General features: G+C 36.4%; 2 protein-coding genes across 15 annotated transcripts; one reads left to right on the forward strand and one right to left on the reverse strand.

The window, feature by feature from the left end:
* Positions 1-1,795: 1,795 nt before the first annotated feature.
* Positions 1,796-7,307, reverse strand: LOC147548517 (peptide chain release factor 1, mitochondrial-like). 14 transcript variants are annotated; one of them, XM_086665160.1, is made up of 14 exons: positions 7,184-7,307; positions 6,959-7,057; positions 6,049-6,122; positions 5,048-5,238; positions 4,821-4,921; positions 4,517-4,615; positions 4,202-4,385; positions 4,019-4,067; positions 3,852-3,930; positions 3,174-3,248; positions 3,011-3,088; positions 2,754-2,912; positions 2,351-2,446; positions 1,796-2,269 (listed from the first exon to the last, which is right to left on the reverse strand). In XM_086665160.1, the coding sequence occupies exons 4-14, from the start codon at positions 5,202-5,204 to the stop codon at positions 2,075-2,077; spliced, it is 1,272 nt and encodes a 423-aa protein (XP_086521286.1). In that variant the 5' UTR covers positions 5,205-5,238; positions 6,049-6,122; positions 6,959-7,057; positions 7,184-7,307; the 3' UTR covers positions 1,796-2,074. The 14 variants fall into 14 exon arrangements, with proteins under 14 accessions (XP_086521286.1, XP_086521292.1, XP_086521288.1 ...); XM_086665166.1 differs by having other exon boundaries at positions 5,048-5,204; positions 7,017-7,057; positions 7,184-7,274; XM_086665162.1 differs by having other exon boundaries at positions 7,017-7,057; positions 7,184-7,274.
* Positions 7,308-13,579: 6,272 nt separating this feature from the next.
* LOC147548518 (cell division cycle 20.2, cofactor of APC complex-like) lies at positions 13,580-16,305 on the forward strand. The gene is made up of 4 exons (XM_086670722.1): positions 13,580-14,015; positions 14,538-14,810; positions 14,918-15,769; positions 15,880-16,305. Exons 1-4 carry the CDS (start codon positions 13,920-13,922, stop codon positions 16,018-16,020), a joined length of 1,362 nt encoding a protein of 453 aa, XP_086526848.1. The 5' UTR covers positions 13,580-13,919; the 3' UTR covers positions 16,021-16,305.
* The last annotated feature ends 561 nt before the right edge of the window (positions 16,306-16,866 follow it).

Raw genomic sequence — 16,866 nt, forward strand, 5'->3', positions numbered from 1 at the left:
AGTTTGGCACCGACCCTCAAATTCCCAGCCAGGGCTCTGCTCTTAAGTATATTTCCTCACTGTTGGTTGATATTCATTTAGGTGGTTAGTGTGGAAGAACCATCAACACATTGAGATGATGACTATTTTCTTCAAGTTTCTACTTTTTGTGTCGGCAAACAATACGTTGTTACTGGTTACCTCCAATTTCTTGTCTCTAATTTACGGATTAGGTAAATCCCTTCACTTTTGTAAAAGATTATTTTATGACAACTTACAAGCAATTTTGAAGTAGGTTTTTTGTCCTAAAAATAGAATTGACAACGTTACCGCTTATGTCTGACGCACGAAAACCAATGTTTGTTTCATCTGTACAGTCTATCTATCGGAAAACAAATGAAAATGTTATAATCAATATAACTCTTAAATCTGTTGCCAAAATAATTTTGATGCTATAATCAACTAGCTCACAACAAAATTAAAAAGAACAAAGAGTAAAAAAAATTCTATTACATTTGAATATCTTTCATTGGAAATGCAAAAGGCGTTCAATGGACAGGTCCCCTAGATAGGTCGTCTAGGCTTTTGGGGAAAAAAATAGAGTTAATTCCTATATGGCCCCCTACTTTGTGACCAGCTTCCTTTATGACCACCTTTTTTTCGTAAATTCAAATATGGCCCCCTATTTTCAGGTAAATGTCATTATTACCCTTCTTAATTCTAAATTTAAAACATTTAAAAAAAGTTATTTCCACCTCACCCCTCTCTCTCTCTACAACTCACCCCTCTCTCTCTTTCCAACTCACCTCTCTCTCTTCCCAACTCACCTCTCTCTCTCTCTCTCTCTCTCCAACTCACCCCTCTCTCTCTCCAACTCACCTTCATCTTCTCCAATTGAAGTCGCCGGCCGGAGATACTTCCGGCCGGCGACTTCCAAAAAAAAAAAAAAATTTCTCTCATCTCTCTCTCTCTAAAAATCCGGCGAAGGGGGTTTCCCTTCGCCGGAGCCGTGAACAGACCGATCTGGTCTGTTCACGGGTCTGGTCGTGAACAGACCAGATCGGTCTGTTCAGGGCTCCGGCGAAGGGAAACCCCCTTCGCCGGATTTTTAGAGAGAGAGATGAGAGAAATTTTTTTTTTTTTTGGAAGTCGCCGCCGGAAAAATCTCCGGCCGGCGACTTCAATCGGAGAAGATGAAGGTGAGTTGGAGAGAGAGAGGGGTGAGTTGGAGAGAGAGAGGTGAGTTGGAAAGAGAGGTGATGTGGAGAGAGAGAGTTGACATGGAAAGAGATGTGTGGTGGAGAGGAAATAAGGTGGAATTACAATTTTATTTTTAATTTTGAAAAAAGATTTAAAGGAAGGGTAGTTAGGACAATTACATAAAAAAAGGGGGCCATATTTGAATTTACGAAAAAAAATAGCCATAAAGGAAGCTGGTCACAAAGTAGGGGGCCATATAGGAATTAACTCAAAAAAATACAATGCTATAGATATAGACCCTTGGAAAGTTCACGCAGCACACAAATTTTCTTCAAGGGCAGTTTTGAATGTCTAAACAATAGAATCTGCCCTTAAAAACACTTGTGAAAATTACACTCTGCCTAATAATAGGTACACAGATAAAAACACTTATTCTCCAAATTCTCCCTTGAAGAGGCCAACTGGTCATGTTGAACCAAAAATAAACTGGCACCCCCTTTTATGAGAGTACGCAACACGACATAGGTCTACAGGGCGTAAAATCACTCCTCGTTCACCCTTCGTCAGAACAGTGAGAGTGAAAATTTATAGATAAGAGAGGGTGAGACTACATCAATTCTCAATAGTTGCGGCTTTATCAATGTTGTATTAAACAAACTCAGTTAATGGGCGGATTGACAAACTAATGAAAATCTTCTTCTGTTTGATGAAGTAATCCTCCTTAACAACAAGGGAAATAGACCTAATAGCAATTCGAGCTTCATCTTCCTCTTTCGATTAATCGATCAGAAAAAACTTCATCTTCTTTTTCTTTTCTATCATCGAATTGATTACGTCATGTCAAACCACTACTCACACTGAAGAGTACGAAAAATTTCTTCCTCAAACACGGTGTCTACTCCGAGGAGGTGAATGAAGCAATTGCGTCCATCTCCTGCTGCAGAAGGAGAGCTTCTATAAAGATGTCTAAGCTCTCACCTTGCGTCACATCATTTATAGAATGATGGGTGATTCCCACACGATGATCAGTCACCCTTCCTTGAGGAAAGTTGTACGTCCGAATTCTTTCAGACCTGTCGCCGCTACCAATCTGTCCCATACATACCATGAGTCACCTTCCAAAAGAAAAACCTATTGGTGTAATCATATCTTATGCAAGAAAATTCCTTACTTGCTCCATTCGAAGCTTTGATCTGCTCATCTGAATTCTTGACCTTTCTATCTCGTACAGCTTTGCACAAAGCACTTTAAGAGCTTTCGCCTTGTTCTGTCAATAACAACAAAAACTATCAAAAATAAAATCACTAGGAAATGTTCCCCTTTCTAGTGATGAAGTAATATCAAATCCATTGTTTAGTAGTGCACTATTAATCTTTAACACCTTGGATAACAGATTTCGGAACATAAAATATCTTCCATCTGTTGAATTGATGCGTGTTCTTAAATTCTCTATTCTTCGAACAGAATTTTTATCTCAAATTTGGATCTCAAACAGAGGCACTCAGACAATTGATGAGGCCATTATTAAGCCGAAGTAATATGAGAACATTTCAATGGGTTAAGAAGGTTGTTACCATATGTTGAGACCGTTCATCTTGTATGGAGACTGTCATCCCTGAAGGAATATGAGTTATTCTGACGGCACTATTGGTGGTATTTGCATGCTGACCACCTGAACCACCTGATCTGTAAGTATCAATTCTCAAATCCTCATTTTTTAACTGCACATCGACCTACAGAAGAAAAGAAACCACATACTGTATATCAACCTATCTCACCTTCGTGAAACATAAATCACATAAAGAAACGGAAATTGATTGGATGCAAACACCTCATCAGCCTGAGGGAGGATAGCAACAGACACAGCACTAGTGTGTACACGCCCAGACTTCTCTGTCACAGGTACTCGCTGGCAGTAAAAATACGTTTACATTTTGAAGTTGTTTTTCTTGGTGATCAGAAATTAAAGAAAAGACAATTAATCACACAAGTACCTGCACTCTGTGAATACCACTCTCAAATTTAAGTTTTCCATAGACCCCAAGCCCTGTAATTGCTCCACTAGCTTCCTGAAAATGAGTGAAGGACAAAAAACCCAAAGATAAACCATGAGAAGAGAAGAGAAGAAAGAAAGATCAGACAAATAATCGAGCACGTTCGGATTTGAAGAAGGCTAACAAAGACATACAATTGACCCATTTAACAGTGATAACCTCTCACGCATTACATAAAGAATGTTTTAAACACTAAAGGCTTTATATTTTCGTTTATTAACACAAAAAATCATTAGTATTTTTGAGTTCTTGGACAACATAAAAGCATTAGAAGTTTTGTTTATTAAACACTTGAGACTTTATATTATTGGAGTGAAGTAGAAAAATGTTGTTATGTTATACTGTTATGTGTTTATATAAATGGTGTCATTTTCCTTACAAGAAATGCTTTACTCCTTTTACACATCGGGGCATACGCCTTGAGGTGACGCCTCGTCTTGTGAGAGCAAACTGCCTCGAGGCGTAAAAATGTATTTTAAAACATTGCATGGAAAGGTTATAAGGATGAACAAACCCAAGCTAACAAGTGGATGGATGCCCATCAAAAGCTTTAAAACTATACCATCTAAGTTGTGGCTCACAAAAATAAAGTCATGTTCAGTAAGAAATAAAGTATACCTTGTACCCCTTAAGATCAGACTCCACTACGTCTACAACTTCAAATCTCCAACCTTTCTTCTGTGTGTACCTTTCATACCTGTTACAGAACTTCATGTTTTAAGATCCAAGTACTTAACAGAGTGTAAGTTTTTCAGCAGAAACCTTGATTAGGCATTGCAACATACATTTTGAAAATATCCATAGCAAACAGAGATGCCTCTTCACCTCCAGTCCCTACCTCAGATATCATTGCAAATGTTAGTTCAAATGGGAAAAAATGTTCAATAACTCTAAAAAGTTCTTTGATTTTCTGGAATGGTCATACAATATATCCATAACTTTAGCTCGTCCGTATTACAATTTAGTACCTGCCCTCACCTCCAGAATGCAACCCCTTTCATCAGCGTCATCCTTAGGTAGCAAAGCTTTGAGAAGGAGCTGCTGCAATCTGTTCTCCTCCCCCATAGCTTCAACCAGCTCATCATTTACCATGTCACTCATGTCTTTATCTTCGGGGCATTCGGACATCAGTGACTTCAACCCATCAATCTCCTACAAAATCACAAGGCAAGGCTGTCTCTTCGTCTGTGATACTCTATAAATCCAACAAAAATGAACAACGACCAATAGAGTATCCATAAAGATAGAGAACATCTTTAGAACGCACGTGAATGATGACTTACCTTCTGTTTGGCCCTCAACTCAGTTATCAGATCCATAGAACTACTGAGCTTCCGAAGCTCCTTGTTAGCGCGTGAATAATCTGCTGGTAAAGCTTCAGGCTGTCTTCAATTTACGCCAAACATACAAATAAAATATGGAAATTGATTAGCAGACCAGTTGAACATTTTACAAAATCATAAGTAATCTTTCAAACAAGAATCCCATGGAAACATTCAAAGTTAGGATATGGCTCATTTAGAGTTCAAATGAAAAAGGTAGAGCGTGGAGCCGTGGAGGGAAGAAAGTAAGTAGGATAACAATTACCTTGTTCATAATATTTTGGAGATAGTTGGCCCTGTGTTCAATTGCTGACAGCCTCAGATCCATGATCTTAATCAGATCATTGGACAGTTGAAACCCCAATCCTGCAAATATACAAATAAATTGGAGAAAAGGTAACAAAACTCTTAAGTAGTGGCTGGTCTCTTTTTCTTTTTTGTGTTATTAATGTAGGAGTGTTAGAGTTGAAAGGGAAAGAGAATGAAACACACCAGAAACGAAAGAAGAGTACGAGCGAGGGAACATAGGCACCAATGTCGAACAAAAGAAACATCTTGAGTTGATGAGTGAATGTGGAGCAGTACTAGAGCATCTGAACTCCTGAACTGCCACATTCCTCCATAAAGAGCCTACTACTGATCTCCACATCTGTATGTTTTGATCAATCAAAAGAGGAGTCACGCTGAGAACAAACAAACCCAAAGGGTGTGTTAATTGTTTGAATCATTTCATGGTGTAATTTTTACAAGATTTTGAATTGAGTGAGTAGTCAACCCTTGATTGAAGTCTGAATTATATGCAAGAAGAAGTACCATACAACATTCAAAAAACTACCCAATTAAAACGAAACCCACAACAGACCGTAAGATTGTCCATTTGATCAAGTAAAGAAAGTTCATGATAAGCTAATCCTATCACCATTGAAGGTCGAGATATCAAGAACAGAACTTCAAATTATCAACTTTATGTTTCGTATATTCAGAACCAACAAATACAGTTCACCCAACAGTAACTTGTCATACTAAAGTTGAGGAGAAAATTTTAATCTATCCAAAAATGCAGTAATTACTTATTTATCGAACAGTGTAAGTGATTCACAAATGAACATACACCCAAATTGATTTGATATAGACTTTAGGGAAATTTTATCACATCCACGGTCTCATGAATAGTGTCAGACCATCTCACCGGTGTCACACGAGTTACACCCACGTCAATATGTCATCCTAACCTCTATCACTCATGCCCTTAGGTTGACATAATCCGAAGTCGGGTACATACAAGAAAAATCCAAGTAGTTCATAATCATAGTAAAAACAGTTCAAAAGCATTACTCATATCACAGTAAAACCATTTAAGCATCTTTCAATTCATCATTTAAAACTGATTTCCATGATACCTAAACTCTAGTCATAATGGCGTATATAACTATAAACCTAGCATATTTCATTATCTATAAAACCATGATAGACAAAGGATTCAGAACCCCTACCTTGCGGTACAAGAACTAGTCTTCCTCCGCTGAAACCGTAGCAAGACTATCAACGATAAACTCCGGCTTCCCCTCTACCAAAAACATAAAGAAATAGATAAACATTAGATTCTTGGATAAGAACCTTTGTACAACAAAACAATGAAAACTTAAAACATAACAGCAAAGCCGCTAACTCATGAAGACTTCAACCACAACTGAATTTCGATCCGTTTCTAACTTTCATAGCCACGTCCACTTAGGGTCAATCATACACCGTCTAAAAGATGATTATGTGCTTGACATTTCATTATAAAATGTCTTCGCCAAAATCCAAGTGAATCATCATCGAAAGTTACAAAACGTACACAACAGTACTGCGCACTATGACAGCCACAACTCTCTCGTCTTTAATCCGTTTCAACCCATTCTTAAGTCATCGGAAAGTTTATCTTATTTCTAATGTTTTGTTCTCAAGTGGTTTCTCTTAATTCCAACTAAAAAATCTCCTGAAACCACAAAACATTCCCAGCAGCATATCAGTTTTATTGACCGTATGCTGAGTGTTCTAACGCTCATATTTTCCTCATCCGAACTCCAAATAACTATTATAATACCTTTCTGGAATGGTCATGAGTCCAGCTACACTATTGTTGAAGACTCGAAATGCTTCTGAAACCTCTACGACTAGCTAAAACACTAAAAACAGTAGCAGTTCCTTCAGGGAAATATGTTTACTGTTTTTCTTCTAAGCCCTAGCTAAATCAACTCTTCAATCCTTCATGTATGAGTTAATAACACTCAAACTTAACTAAATTCAATACCAATTTCACCATCAAAACCTATTAAAGTGAAATTCCCAAAAAATTTCATTTATAAAACCCTAAAACCATAAATTCTTCAATAACCATCTAAATTTTTGATTTCTTACCTTGATTTGGATGAATTCGAGTTAGTATAGCTTTCCCAAAATATTGTTGATTTCTTACCTTATCAATCCCTTTCAATTCCTTCTTTGATTAGCCAAATTCTTCAAATTACAAGTAAAAAAAACCCCATTAAAACTAAATTCTAGCATTTCAGAGAGAGAAACAGAAATTTCTTGCAAAATTTATACTAAAACCAAGATAAACACTTTCAATAACACTTAATTTACATGGAAGTCGAATTCCCCCTCAGAAATCCACCTGAAATTCTCTTTCGATGGAATTATCCAAGAGAAAACCCTAGCTTTAGTCGAACAAAACAGAGAAAGAAAGCTTCTCGTTTTTTTCTCTCCCAAAAAAAAACTCACGAAATTCATGTCCAGTCCCTGATTAGTACCAGATTGGAAAAAGCCCCCAAATATGCACTATTTGTTGATTTAACCCCTATGTAGATTTGAACCAAATGCCAAATAGTCTCTCAAGTAACCTTATTCTTTTATTTCTCGTTTTCGTTCAACGAATTCTTAACCAAATCGTATCATAACTTTTCTTTCTCATGCATGACGAACTTCTAACTCCATGATATATTCCCTTGTTTTTGTAACTTATGAGCTTATTCAATGAAGTTAGATCTATTAGTAAGGAATCAATAACAGGATGGTGAAACTCAATCAAATCGATGATAGAAAAGACAAATAAAATGAAGTTCATTCTAATCGATTAATCGAAAGAGGAAGATGAAGCTCGAACGACAATTAGGTCTATTTCCCTTGTTATTAAGGAGATTTACTTCATCAAAAGAAAAATATTTTCATTAGTTTGTCAATCGCTCTTAAAATGAGTTTGTTTAATGCAACATTAATAAAGCAACAACTACTGAGAACTGATGTAGTTTCACCCTCTCTTATCTACAAATGTTCACTCTCTTTCCTCTCACTGTTCTGACGAAGGGTAAACGAGGAGTGATTTTACGCCCGGTAGACCTATGTCGTGTTGCGTACTCTCGCGAAGGGGGGTGCCAGTTTATTTTTTATTCAATATGGCCAGTTGGCAACCACTCTCTTCAAATCACAATTTGGAGAATAATTGTCTTTATCTATGCGTACCTATAATAGGCAGAGTGTAATTTTCCTAAGTGCTTTTAAGGGCAGATTATATTGTTTAGACATTCAAAACTGCACTTGAAGAAAATTTGTGTGCTGACTTTGAACTTTTGAATGGTCTATGGCGTTGTATTTTTTCCCCCCAAAAGCCTAGACGACATGTTCAGGGGACCCGTCCATTGAACCCATGAAGCCTTTTGCATTTGCAATTAAAGATGGTCAAATGTAATAGAACTTTGGGTTATTTCCCAAATAGCCCCCAACTTTGTGACCAGCTTCCTGCCAAGCTCCCTACTTTATATAAAAAATACCCAGATGGCCCCCTTTTTCAGTTACCATTATAACTCCGTTAACTAGTCATCACCTCTCTGTAGGGTTTTGTGTGTATCCTATACACTATCTAGTGTTCTAAGCGGAATCTCAAACATCATATGTTAACACTAGATTTCCCAAAATCATATGCATAAACTAATTAATGAACTAGAAGAGGGATAAATACCTTAACGCGTTTTCCCCTCGAACCATTCCAATCGCATGTGAAGATCGAAAGCTCCAAGTGTAGTTCCTCTACTTGAGACACCGAGTGAATAGACTTGATCTCCCTTTCTTTCAGACTGCTAGGACTTACTAGAAGGTTGAGAAGAACTCTTCTTCTTAACTAGATTGATAGAACGGGAGCTTTTTCTCTATATTCCTCTCTCTCCACTAGCTGTATATTGACAGAGAGAGAGAGAGCTGTATATTTTTCTACCAGAGAAAAATCCACACCTTTTCTGTTCTCTACTGACCCAATATATAGACAAACCCTAATTAGAATCCCATTCAGATTAGGTCTTTCTCTTTTCGGGTCACAGAAAAGATAATTACCAAAATACCCTTTTGGGGTATTTTGACAAATCCCTTAAGTGTGGCCGGCCAGAACAGCCTACCATGGGCTTTCTATGGCCGGCCCACTTACTCTGGTCGGCCATCACATGGCCGGCCTAATGAGCCTTCCTCCGGGCACCCATTTTAAGGCCCGGTTCTTTCTATCTTGTTCCGAATCTCCATTCGAACCCTTTCGGCCTTTCCAGTTGGATCCCATCCATCTTTAGCCTGTTCCCGTCTAGTCAAGTCTCTCCGATTAAGTTACCACTCTTATGTGTAACCCGTTGTAGGATCCGGTCTATGTTAGCCGCGAATCAACGCCTTGATTCGACGATCATAGTTGACTTCTAGCAAAGCATTACGACCCCTAATTGGACCGGACTGGATGATCTTCACGTATGGTCATCGTTATCCTAACTGACAAATTGATCGCATTGCCACCTTGGTCGAAGGACACTCCTTCGGAAGGACATCTCCTTAAGACCGAACGGATATATCCTTCACTCTCTCTCCTCCATCTCACACCTTTATCTGCCACCTCATCATCTTTACCGGCGAAAGTCGCCGGCCAGCCAATTTTCCGACCTGCAACCTTCAAACATAAAAAATAAATAAATTTTTTTCCTCTCTCCTCTTTCTCTCTAAAAAAAACAATAAAAAAATTCTCTCTCCTCCTCTCTCTCTAAACAGATCCATTTTGAGGAAGACGATGAAGTTTTTTCTATCTACCCATTAATCTCTATGATTCTGTAACACTTGAATTGATGTTGTAATTAAAGATGATATTTCTTCTTCTCGGGAATGGATGAACCTTCATAGTTTTTGCTTGAGGGTAAAACAAGAGATCAAATTTTTCTGATTTGAAGAAAAATTGAAGATACCCAAAGATATAAAATGATAAAACCTCGAATAAGAATCAAAACCCAGATAGGATCAATGGTTTATGTGAAGATAGAATCAAACAATAGTGAAAAAACGATTGGTTGGCTTATCCCTTCAATTACTTTTCTCGTTTATCTTCATAAGAAGAAGATTAAAACCGATTTTTTAAGTAATTCAAACCTTTCTAACTGAATTATCTGAAAATCTATCTAACCGATTGTTCTTTTTGAAAAATTAAAGAGGAAATTAAGGGGAATCTACCATAAATCTTGGCTAGATTTTATCTGGTTTGAAGCAGAAGATATGACCTAGATCTGTTCGACCAGACCTCCTCTCTCTCTAGATCTGATTAGAGAGAGAGGAATTTTTTTTTTATGTTTGAAGGTTGCAGGCCGGAAAATTGGCCGGCCGGCGATCTTTGCCGGTGAAGACGATGAGGTGGCAGAGAGAGGCGATGAGATGGAGGAGAGAGAGGTGATGACTAGTTAACGAATTTCCTGGACAAGGTCGACTGATGTTCCTTCGATATGCGTATTGATAAACACATTTTGTAGAAGAAGAAAAAATTGATGATTTGCATAAGAAAGAACTATATTGGCTGTTTACATGAGACATCGGGTGATTTGAAATTGCACAAGAAATAATTTTGTTTCCTAGTTGTACGATGAAGAAGTTTTTAGTTATTTAGTAATATATATGTTTGTGTGTGTAAGTACGTTGGAACCCTAAATTTTTCACAACAAGACAAAGAAACACATATTTCTTTTTCTTTTCGAGTGACGTGGACCTCATGTGGTGTTTAAACCTATCACTTGTGGGCTTAGATATGAATGGGTTACATAAGAATAGTATTTAAAAGTCTTTTGAAGAAGAGGGAGTTGTAGTGATAATATAACTAAGAAAATGTTCACACATTACTGAACAGAGCATTATAAAGAGTCAGGAGTCTTATTTGACGAACAGATGCACAAGGCTTTTGCTAGTAAATCAATGAAGTATAAGTAGGAGAGTTGTCCAACAGACACCGTCGATGTCATTCTATTATATTTTTCTCCATAGATAAATAATAACCCCTAAAGTGGAAATTTATGGAGAAGTAAACGATTCTCAGAATGAGAGTTACCTAACGTAGATTAACGGAGTTCGAATTTTTTTTTTTTGACCTTCAAACTGTAATCTTCAAAACTAAAGCCTATCAACAAAAATTAAATGTAAAAAGATTGAAGGTAACATAAAAGAGAACATATTAATCAAGAAACAAAGTTGATAGGTAGATTAAAAACTGCTGAGAGTCAAAGACGTTCTCTGCAACGTAGAAAGGGATTTGAAAGAAGTCTGAATAAGGCAATGAAGTGGATCTAGAGGTTTTCATCATGTGAGATCATGTAACATTCAGATCGATGAGGGAAAAAAATGGGGCTTCAAATACGTAAAATTAGAGATATGAAGAGTTTCAAAATTGAAATGGGTTTCAATCAGCACATAAAATCAGAGATACAAAGGATTTCAAACACATAAAATCAGATATGTGAAAGGATTCAAAACTGAAATGGTAGAGAAGAGCGAGAGATGATTTTGAGAAAAGAACTCGTTTTCGACAAAAGAGAATAACTTTTTTGGATATCGGGGCTTCCTTCCCTCTGACCTCTAAACGGTGTTATTTATCGTAGAACAAAGGGTAAAGAGTTATATAAATTTGTCCAAGTAAGCATCACTATTTTTGTCCTAATCAGTTTTTGCCCTAGTCATACCCTTTAATTTTTGTTATATAGATGGTTCTATTGAACCAGAGTTAATTATTAGTAATCTAATGTTAGGTTAAAGATTTATGTAGATCATAATATCTTCACGTGGGAATGACAATCACAAACCCACTATCCTTATAGCTATTACCCCTGCATACTCGTGAGCCAACCACAATATTGAATTTGACTCTATTTCGCACCAAACATAGTGATGAGAGTTTTTTTCATCCAATATGTTTCATATTTCCTAAACCTCCAGTACATATGTTTGTTTTATGTTTTACTTCAATTTCGATCCCTAAAATTGGAAACGAAACGCCAGCAATAGGAAACTGCACCAAACTGTGTCTCGACATTTTCGCAAGAGTTGTGAGTTCTTTCATCTTATACGTTTCATATGACCTAAAACTCTATTCCATATAATTTGCTTTTATTTTACCTTATTTCAACCCACAGATTGTGGACGAAATGTCAGCAATTAGAAACTCTACCAAACTGTGTCACAAACTGTTTCGCAAGAGTTGTGAATTCTTTCATACAATATGTTTCATATTTCCTAAAACTCCATCCCATACAATCTTTTTTGAGTTTTATCTCAATTTCAACCCATCCGATTGGAAACCAAACGACAGCAATAGGAAATTTTTGTATCTAATCGGGCATCTCCCGCTTATCATTTTTCAAAAAAATATTCTACCATACTGTGTCACGAACTATTTCGCAAAAGTTGAGAGTTTTTTCATCTAATATATTATTTGTCCTAAAATTCAATTCCATATGATTTATTTTGTGTTTTACCTCAATATCAATCCCACAGATTGGAAACGAAACGTCAGCAATAGGAAATTGCACCAAACTGTGTCTCGAACATTTTCGTAATAGCAATGAGTTCTTTCGTACAATATGTTTCATATATCCTAAAACTCCATCTCATACAATTTTTTTGGGTTTTACCTCAATTCGACCCCACAGATTGAACGAAACGATAGCAATAGGAAACTGTACCAAACTATGTCACGGACTGCTTTTCTATAATTTTAATTTTTTTTCCATCTAATATGTTTCAACTTGTAACAATATTCCCGCCCCCTAAGTCCTGTAGTATATTTGATAATGCTAGTTGTGATCAAAGTTCTAAAACTCCAGAGGCGGAAGGGTTGATAGGAATGTCGTAATTAGATTCCTCATTTCGTTGATTACTCTGAAAGAGAAGAAGACAAATTATTAGATATTCTGACACTAGTAGTTCTAATTGCTTGGATATCCATTTACATATATGCTTATCCTTGGTGGAAAGAGAAAGTAATAGAAACACAAAAAAAAAGAGGTCAGTGCCCTTTCACACTAGAGGAAACTTCGCTTACACTCGGTGCATTAGAAATAGATCATAATATTCAAATCTATGTTGTTTACTCGGAAATTAATGGAGGACGAAGAGGATGGAGAGTTTACCAGCTTCATGTTATCTTATTATGCCTGATGTTTTAGGCATTGAAAGAGGTGAGAAAATGAAACTACTGTAACCTTATAAGATATGAGCATTGTATAACTTTCTCTTTTTCACAATTTTTTGTATGGAATGTTATTCAGATTCTTTTGGTTCTGTAGTAAGCTTTGGATATGTTGAATCTTTCTCTTTATATAAGATAGTAAGCTTTCAAATTTTCTGCACGGAGTGTTCTGAATCTCGCATCTTCTTATTTAATGAGTTTTTTTGTCGAGTTGTCGAGGATTTGAGAAGTAGAAGAGTATGTTTTCTCTCAGGTCTATGGTAATCACACTATATTCTATAAGTTTGAAATTAGTCTTTTACGGTGCCGATGACTTCCCGTTAGAATTTACAACTCTATTGTATCATACAGATGAGTTATTACTAGTCTGAATTATTCATTCATATCTTTAATATTTATTGATGAAATTTTCAATTGATCTTTTTTACCTTTTTAAGTTGGAAATCTTGAGACCTAGACAATGAGTGAGATAATGTGATCTATATATCCTTAAAAGTAAAAGAATTTATGATTAATCTGATTTTCATTTGATCTCATAAGTGGGGTATTTTTGTCTAACTAAATCTTAACGGCTACTTTTTTTTTTCCAGCATGAAATATAGCCGTTGGGTCATTTCCCGGACGAGCCTAATTGTGTACAAATAGCAAACCCTAGACCCAATTCTATTCACAAATCTCTCTCTCCCTCTCCCTCTCTCTCTAAGCTATCTGATAAGCTCTCTATTCAATCTCTAGCAGATTGAAAATTGTGATATTGCTCACTTTGTTGTTATTTTGTTGTTTGATTAAATATTTTTTTGCAGGTTTATTATCTTTGTGTTTGTTTTTCCCTTTCTCTATTTGTTTGTTTGTCTAATAATGGATGCAGGAGGATCTTTCCGTTCTTCAAACAACAATCAATCTCGACCTCCATTGCAAGAACAGATGCTCCATAGAAGAAACTCCAGAGAAAATGTATGTTCATAAATCCCATTCTTTTTATGTTTCAATGTTTATTAGAGTCCTAATCTAGGGTTTATTAGTATCCTAATCTAGGGTTTATTAGTAGGGTTAATTAGTATCCTAATCTAGGGTTTTATTAGTATCCTAATCTAGGGTTTTATTAGTATCCTAATAAGTATCCTAATCTAGGGTTTTATTAGTATCCTAATCTAGGGTTTCAATGTTTTCTCTATGTTTCTGGCTTTAATGATTAGATCAAAATGGTGGTTTTGTTTAGTTACTGGGATGGGATTATTTAAATCCAGGGTTTTCCATTTCTCCCTTGGTTTCTGATTGTATCTCTTAAGATTTTTAATCTGAGATTGGGTTTTTCATTAACCTAATTTAGGGCTTCAATATCAATATTAAACTAATCTGATATTATTTTTCAACAACCTTTATGTCGTATTGTATTCTTGGTTACTGAGATAGGATTATTGAAATCTAGGGTTTTTTATTATATCTCATGGATTGATTTTTGTTTGGAAATTGCAGTTGGACAGATTCATCCCGAACCGTTCGGCAATGGATTTCGATTATGCGCAGTTCATGCTAATGGAAGCAAGAAAAGGTAAGGAAAATCCGGTTGCGAGTTCTCCAGCTAAGGAAGCTTACAGGAAAGCACTTGCAGAGGCTTTCAACATGAACAGAACCAGAATCCTTGCTTTCAAGAACAAGCCACCAACATCTGTTGAACCATTGTTTCCTGAACCATCCACATCTGTTCAGCAAATCAAACATACCAAACCTAGAAGATCAATTCCTCAGGTAAATATTATTCTCATTGAAATGGGTTTTCTGTTTTATCCTCAATTCTGTAATTTCTGCATCGAAAATTGGCTCTTATAATCTGATTGCTTTCTTATCATTTACAGTCATCTGAAAGAACACTAGATGCTCCTGAAATCCTCGACGATTACTACCTGAATTTGCTTGACTGGGGTAGCAGTAATGTCTTGGCAATTGCTCTTGGAAACACAGTTTACTTATGGGATGCTTCAGATTCATCAACTTCTGAACTTATGACTGTAGACGATGATGAAGGTCCTGTCACCAGTGTTAGTTGGGCACCCGATGGTCGTCATATAGCTATTGGATTAAACAGTTCTGAGGTCCAATTATGGGATACTACTTCTAACAAACAATTAAGAACCCTTCGAGGCGGCCATGGATCACGAGTTGGAGCTATGGATTGGAACAATCACATTCTTACAACTGGTGGAATGGATGGTTTGATTGTGAACAACGACGTTAGAATGAGATCCCACATTGTCGAAACATATAGAGGACACCATCAAGAGGTTTGTGGGTTGAAATGGTCTTCCTCTGGCCAGCAACTAGCAAGTGGTGGAAATGATAACCTTCTTCATATTTGGGACCGATCCGTTTCTTCTTCAAATTCTCCTACTCAATGGCTACACCGACTCGAAGATCATACTGCGGCAGTAAAAGCCCTAGCTTGGTGTCCATTCCAATCTAACCTACTTGCTTCTGGTGGAGGTGGAAATGATAGATGTATAAAATTCTGGAACACCCATACTGGAGCTTGTTTGAATTCCGTCGATACTGGCTCACAAGTTTGTTCTTTGCTTTGGAACAAAAATGAAAGAGAACTTTTAAGCTCTCATGGGTTTACTCAGAATCAATTAACTCTTTGGAAGTACCCATCAATGGTTAAAATGGCTGAGCTTACTGGTCATACTTCTAGAGTTCTATTCATGGCTCAGGTAATGATTTAAAAAAACAAAAAACCCAAATCTCCATTCGAATTTTTCATTATATGGTTTGATTCATTTTCTTACTATTTGAAATTCATGTGTTTTTCAAATTTGAGCAGAGTCCAGATGGATGTACCGTGGCATCAGCAGCAGGAGATGAAACTTTAAGATTTTGGAATGTATTTGGAGCTCCTGAAGCTGCTAAGCCTGCACCAAAAGCTAACCCCGAGCCATTCGCCAATATCAGTCGAATTCGATAAGCATAATTTGTTTGAGTAACTGCAACTATTGAAGAACGACGAATTCTTTTTCCTCTTTGATTTTGATGTTCATATACTTCATGAATGTATAATATGCTAGGGAGGATTATTTTCTTTGTGTATAACTTGCATCAAATTGGCTTCGAAGCCCAGAAAGTTCTGATTTCTGAAGTGTTTTTATTTTATTCTAAGTTCAGTAAAAGCTGAACTTTTTTACATACTTGTAGATTTTATCTAAACAAGTTGCTTATATAAATGATAATACAGTGATTTTTCTTCTTTCAAGCTGCTTGGGTTCTTTTTTACTTTGTTCTTTTGTGATTTCTTAATTTGACATTTTATTTCCTAACAAACCTAAGAAACTTGCAAGATGGGGAAACTATTATTCACCTTCTTGTTGGCCTTGCAATAAAACGACGTAGTTCCTCTACAATGGATACCATAGAGTTACAAAAAGGATTTGGGAAATGCAGAATGGATTCCACCCACAAACCTCACATTCAACGAATCCATTAATGATCAATTTCCAATGGATTTTGTGATTCTTCTTCTGAAAGTATCTTTATCATATCAAGACTCACAGTTCAATGGAGAGGTTTCACAGTCGTGCGTTAATGATCTATTTTCTGGTGTTTTCTTCGATTTGATAATAAGTAAATTACAGGTCTATATACGAAAATTAGTTCCTGATTTTAGTATGTTTTTTTTATTTTAACTGATTTAAGTTGTTAATCATGTGATATATAAGAAGATTGATATGCTCTAAATATGTTCCAAGATATTATGTTGGTTTTAGATCTATGCCCATCAATCTCTCTTTTAACTTATTCTTGCCAAATTCTTATG

This window comes from Eschscholzia californica, unplaced genomic scaffold, assembly GCF_041429995.1.
Source record: "Eschscholzia californica isolate CP2 unplaced genomic scaffold, dmEscCali1.0.p SCAF_3, whole genome shotgun sequence".
NCBI classification, from domain to species: Eukaryota; Viridiplantae; Streptophyta; class Magnoliopsida; order Ranunculales; family Papaveraceae; genus Eschscholzia; species Eschscholzia californica.

Coding starts and splice junctions, on each gene's coding strand:
- LOC147548517 (XM_086665160.1), bottom strand. CDS start 5,204: ATGTGGAGATCAGTAGTAGGCTCTTTATGGAGGAATGTGGCAGTTCAG. Junction 3,249..3,851: donor CTGATCTTAAGGGGTACAAG/GTATACTTTATT, acceptor ACTCATTTTCAG/GAAGCTAGTGGAGCAATTAC. Junction 2,913..3,010: donor TCCTCCCTCAGGCTGATGAG/GTGTTTGCATCC, acceptor TTTCTTCTGTAG/GTCGATGTGCAGTTAAAAAA.
- LOC147548518 (XM_086670722.1), top strand. CDS start 13,920: ATGGATGCAGGAGGATCTTTCCGTTCTTCAAACAACAATCAATCTCGA. Junction 14,016..14,537: donor GAAGAAACTCCAGAGAAAAT/GTATGTTCATAA, acceptor TGGAAATTGCAG/TTGGACAGATTCATCCCGAA. Junction 14,811..14,917: donor CTAGAAGATCAATTCCTCAG/GTAAATATTATT, acceptor TATCATTTACAG/TCATCTGAAAGAACACTAGA.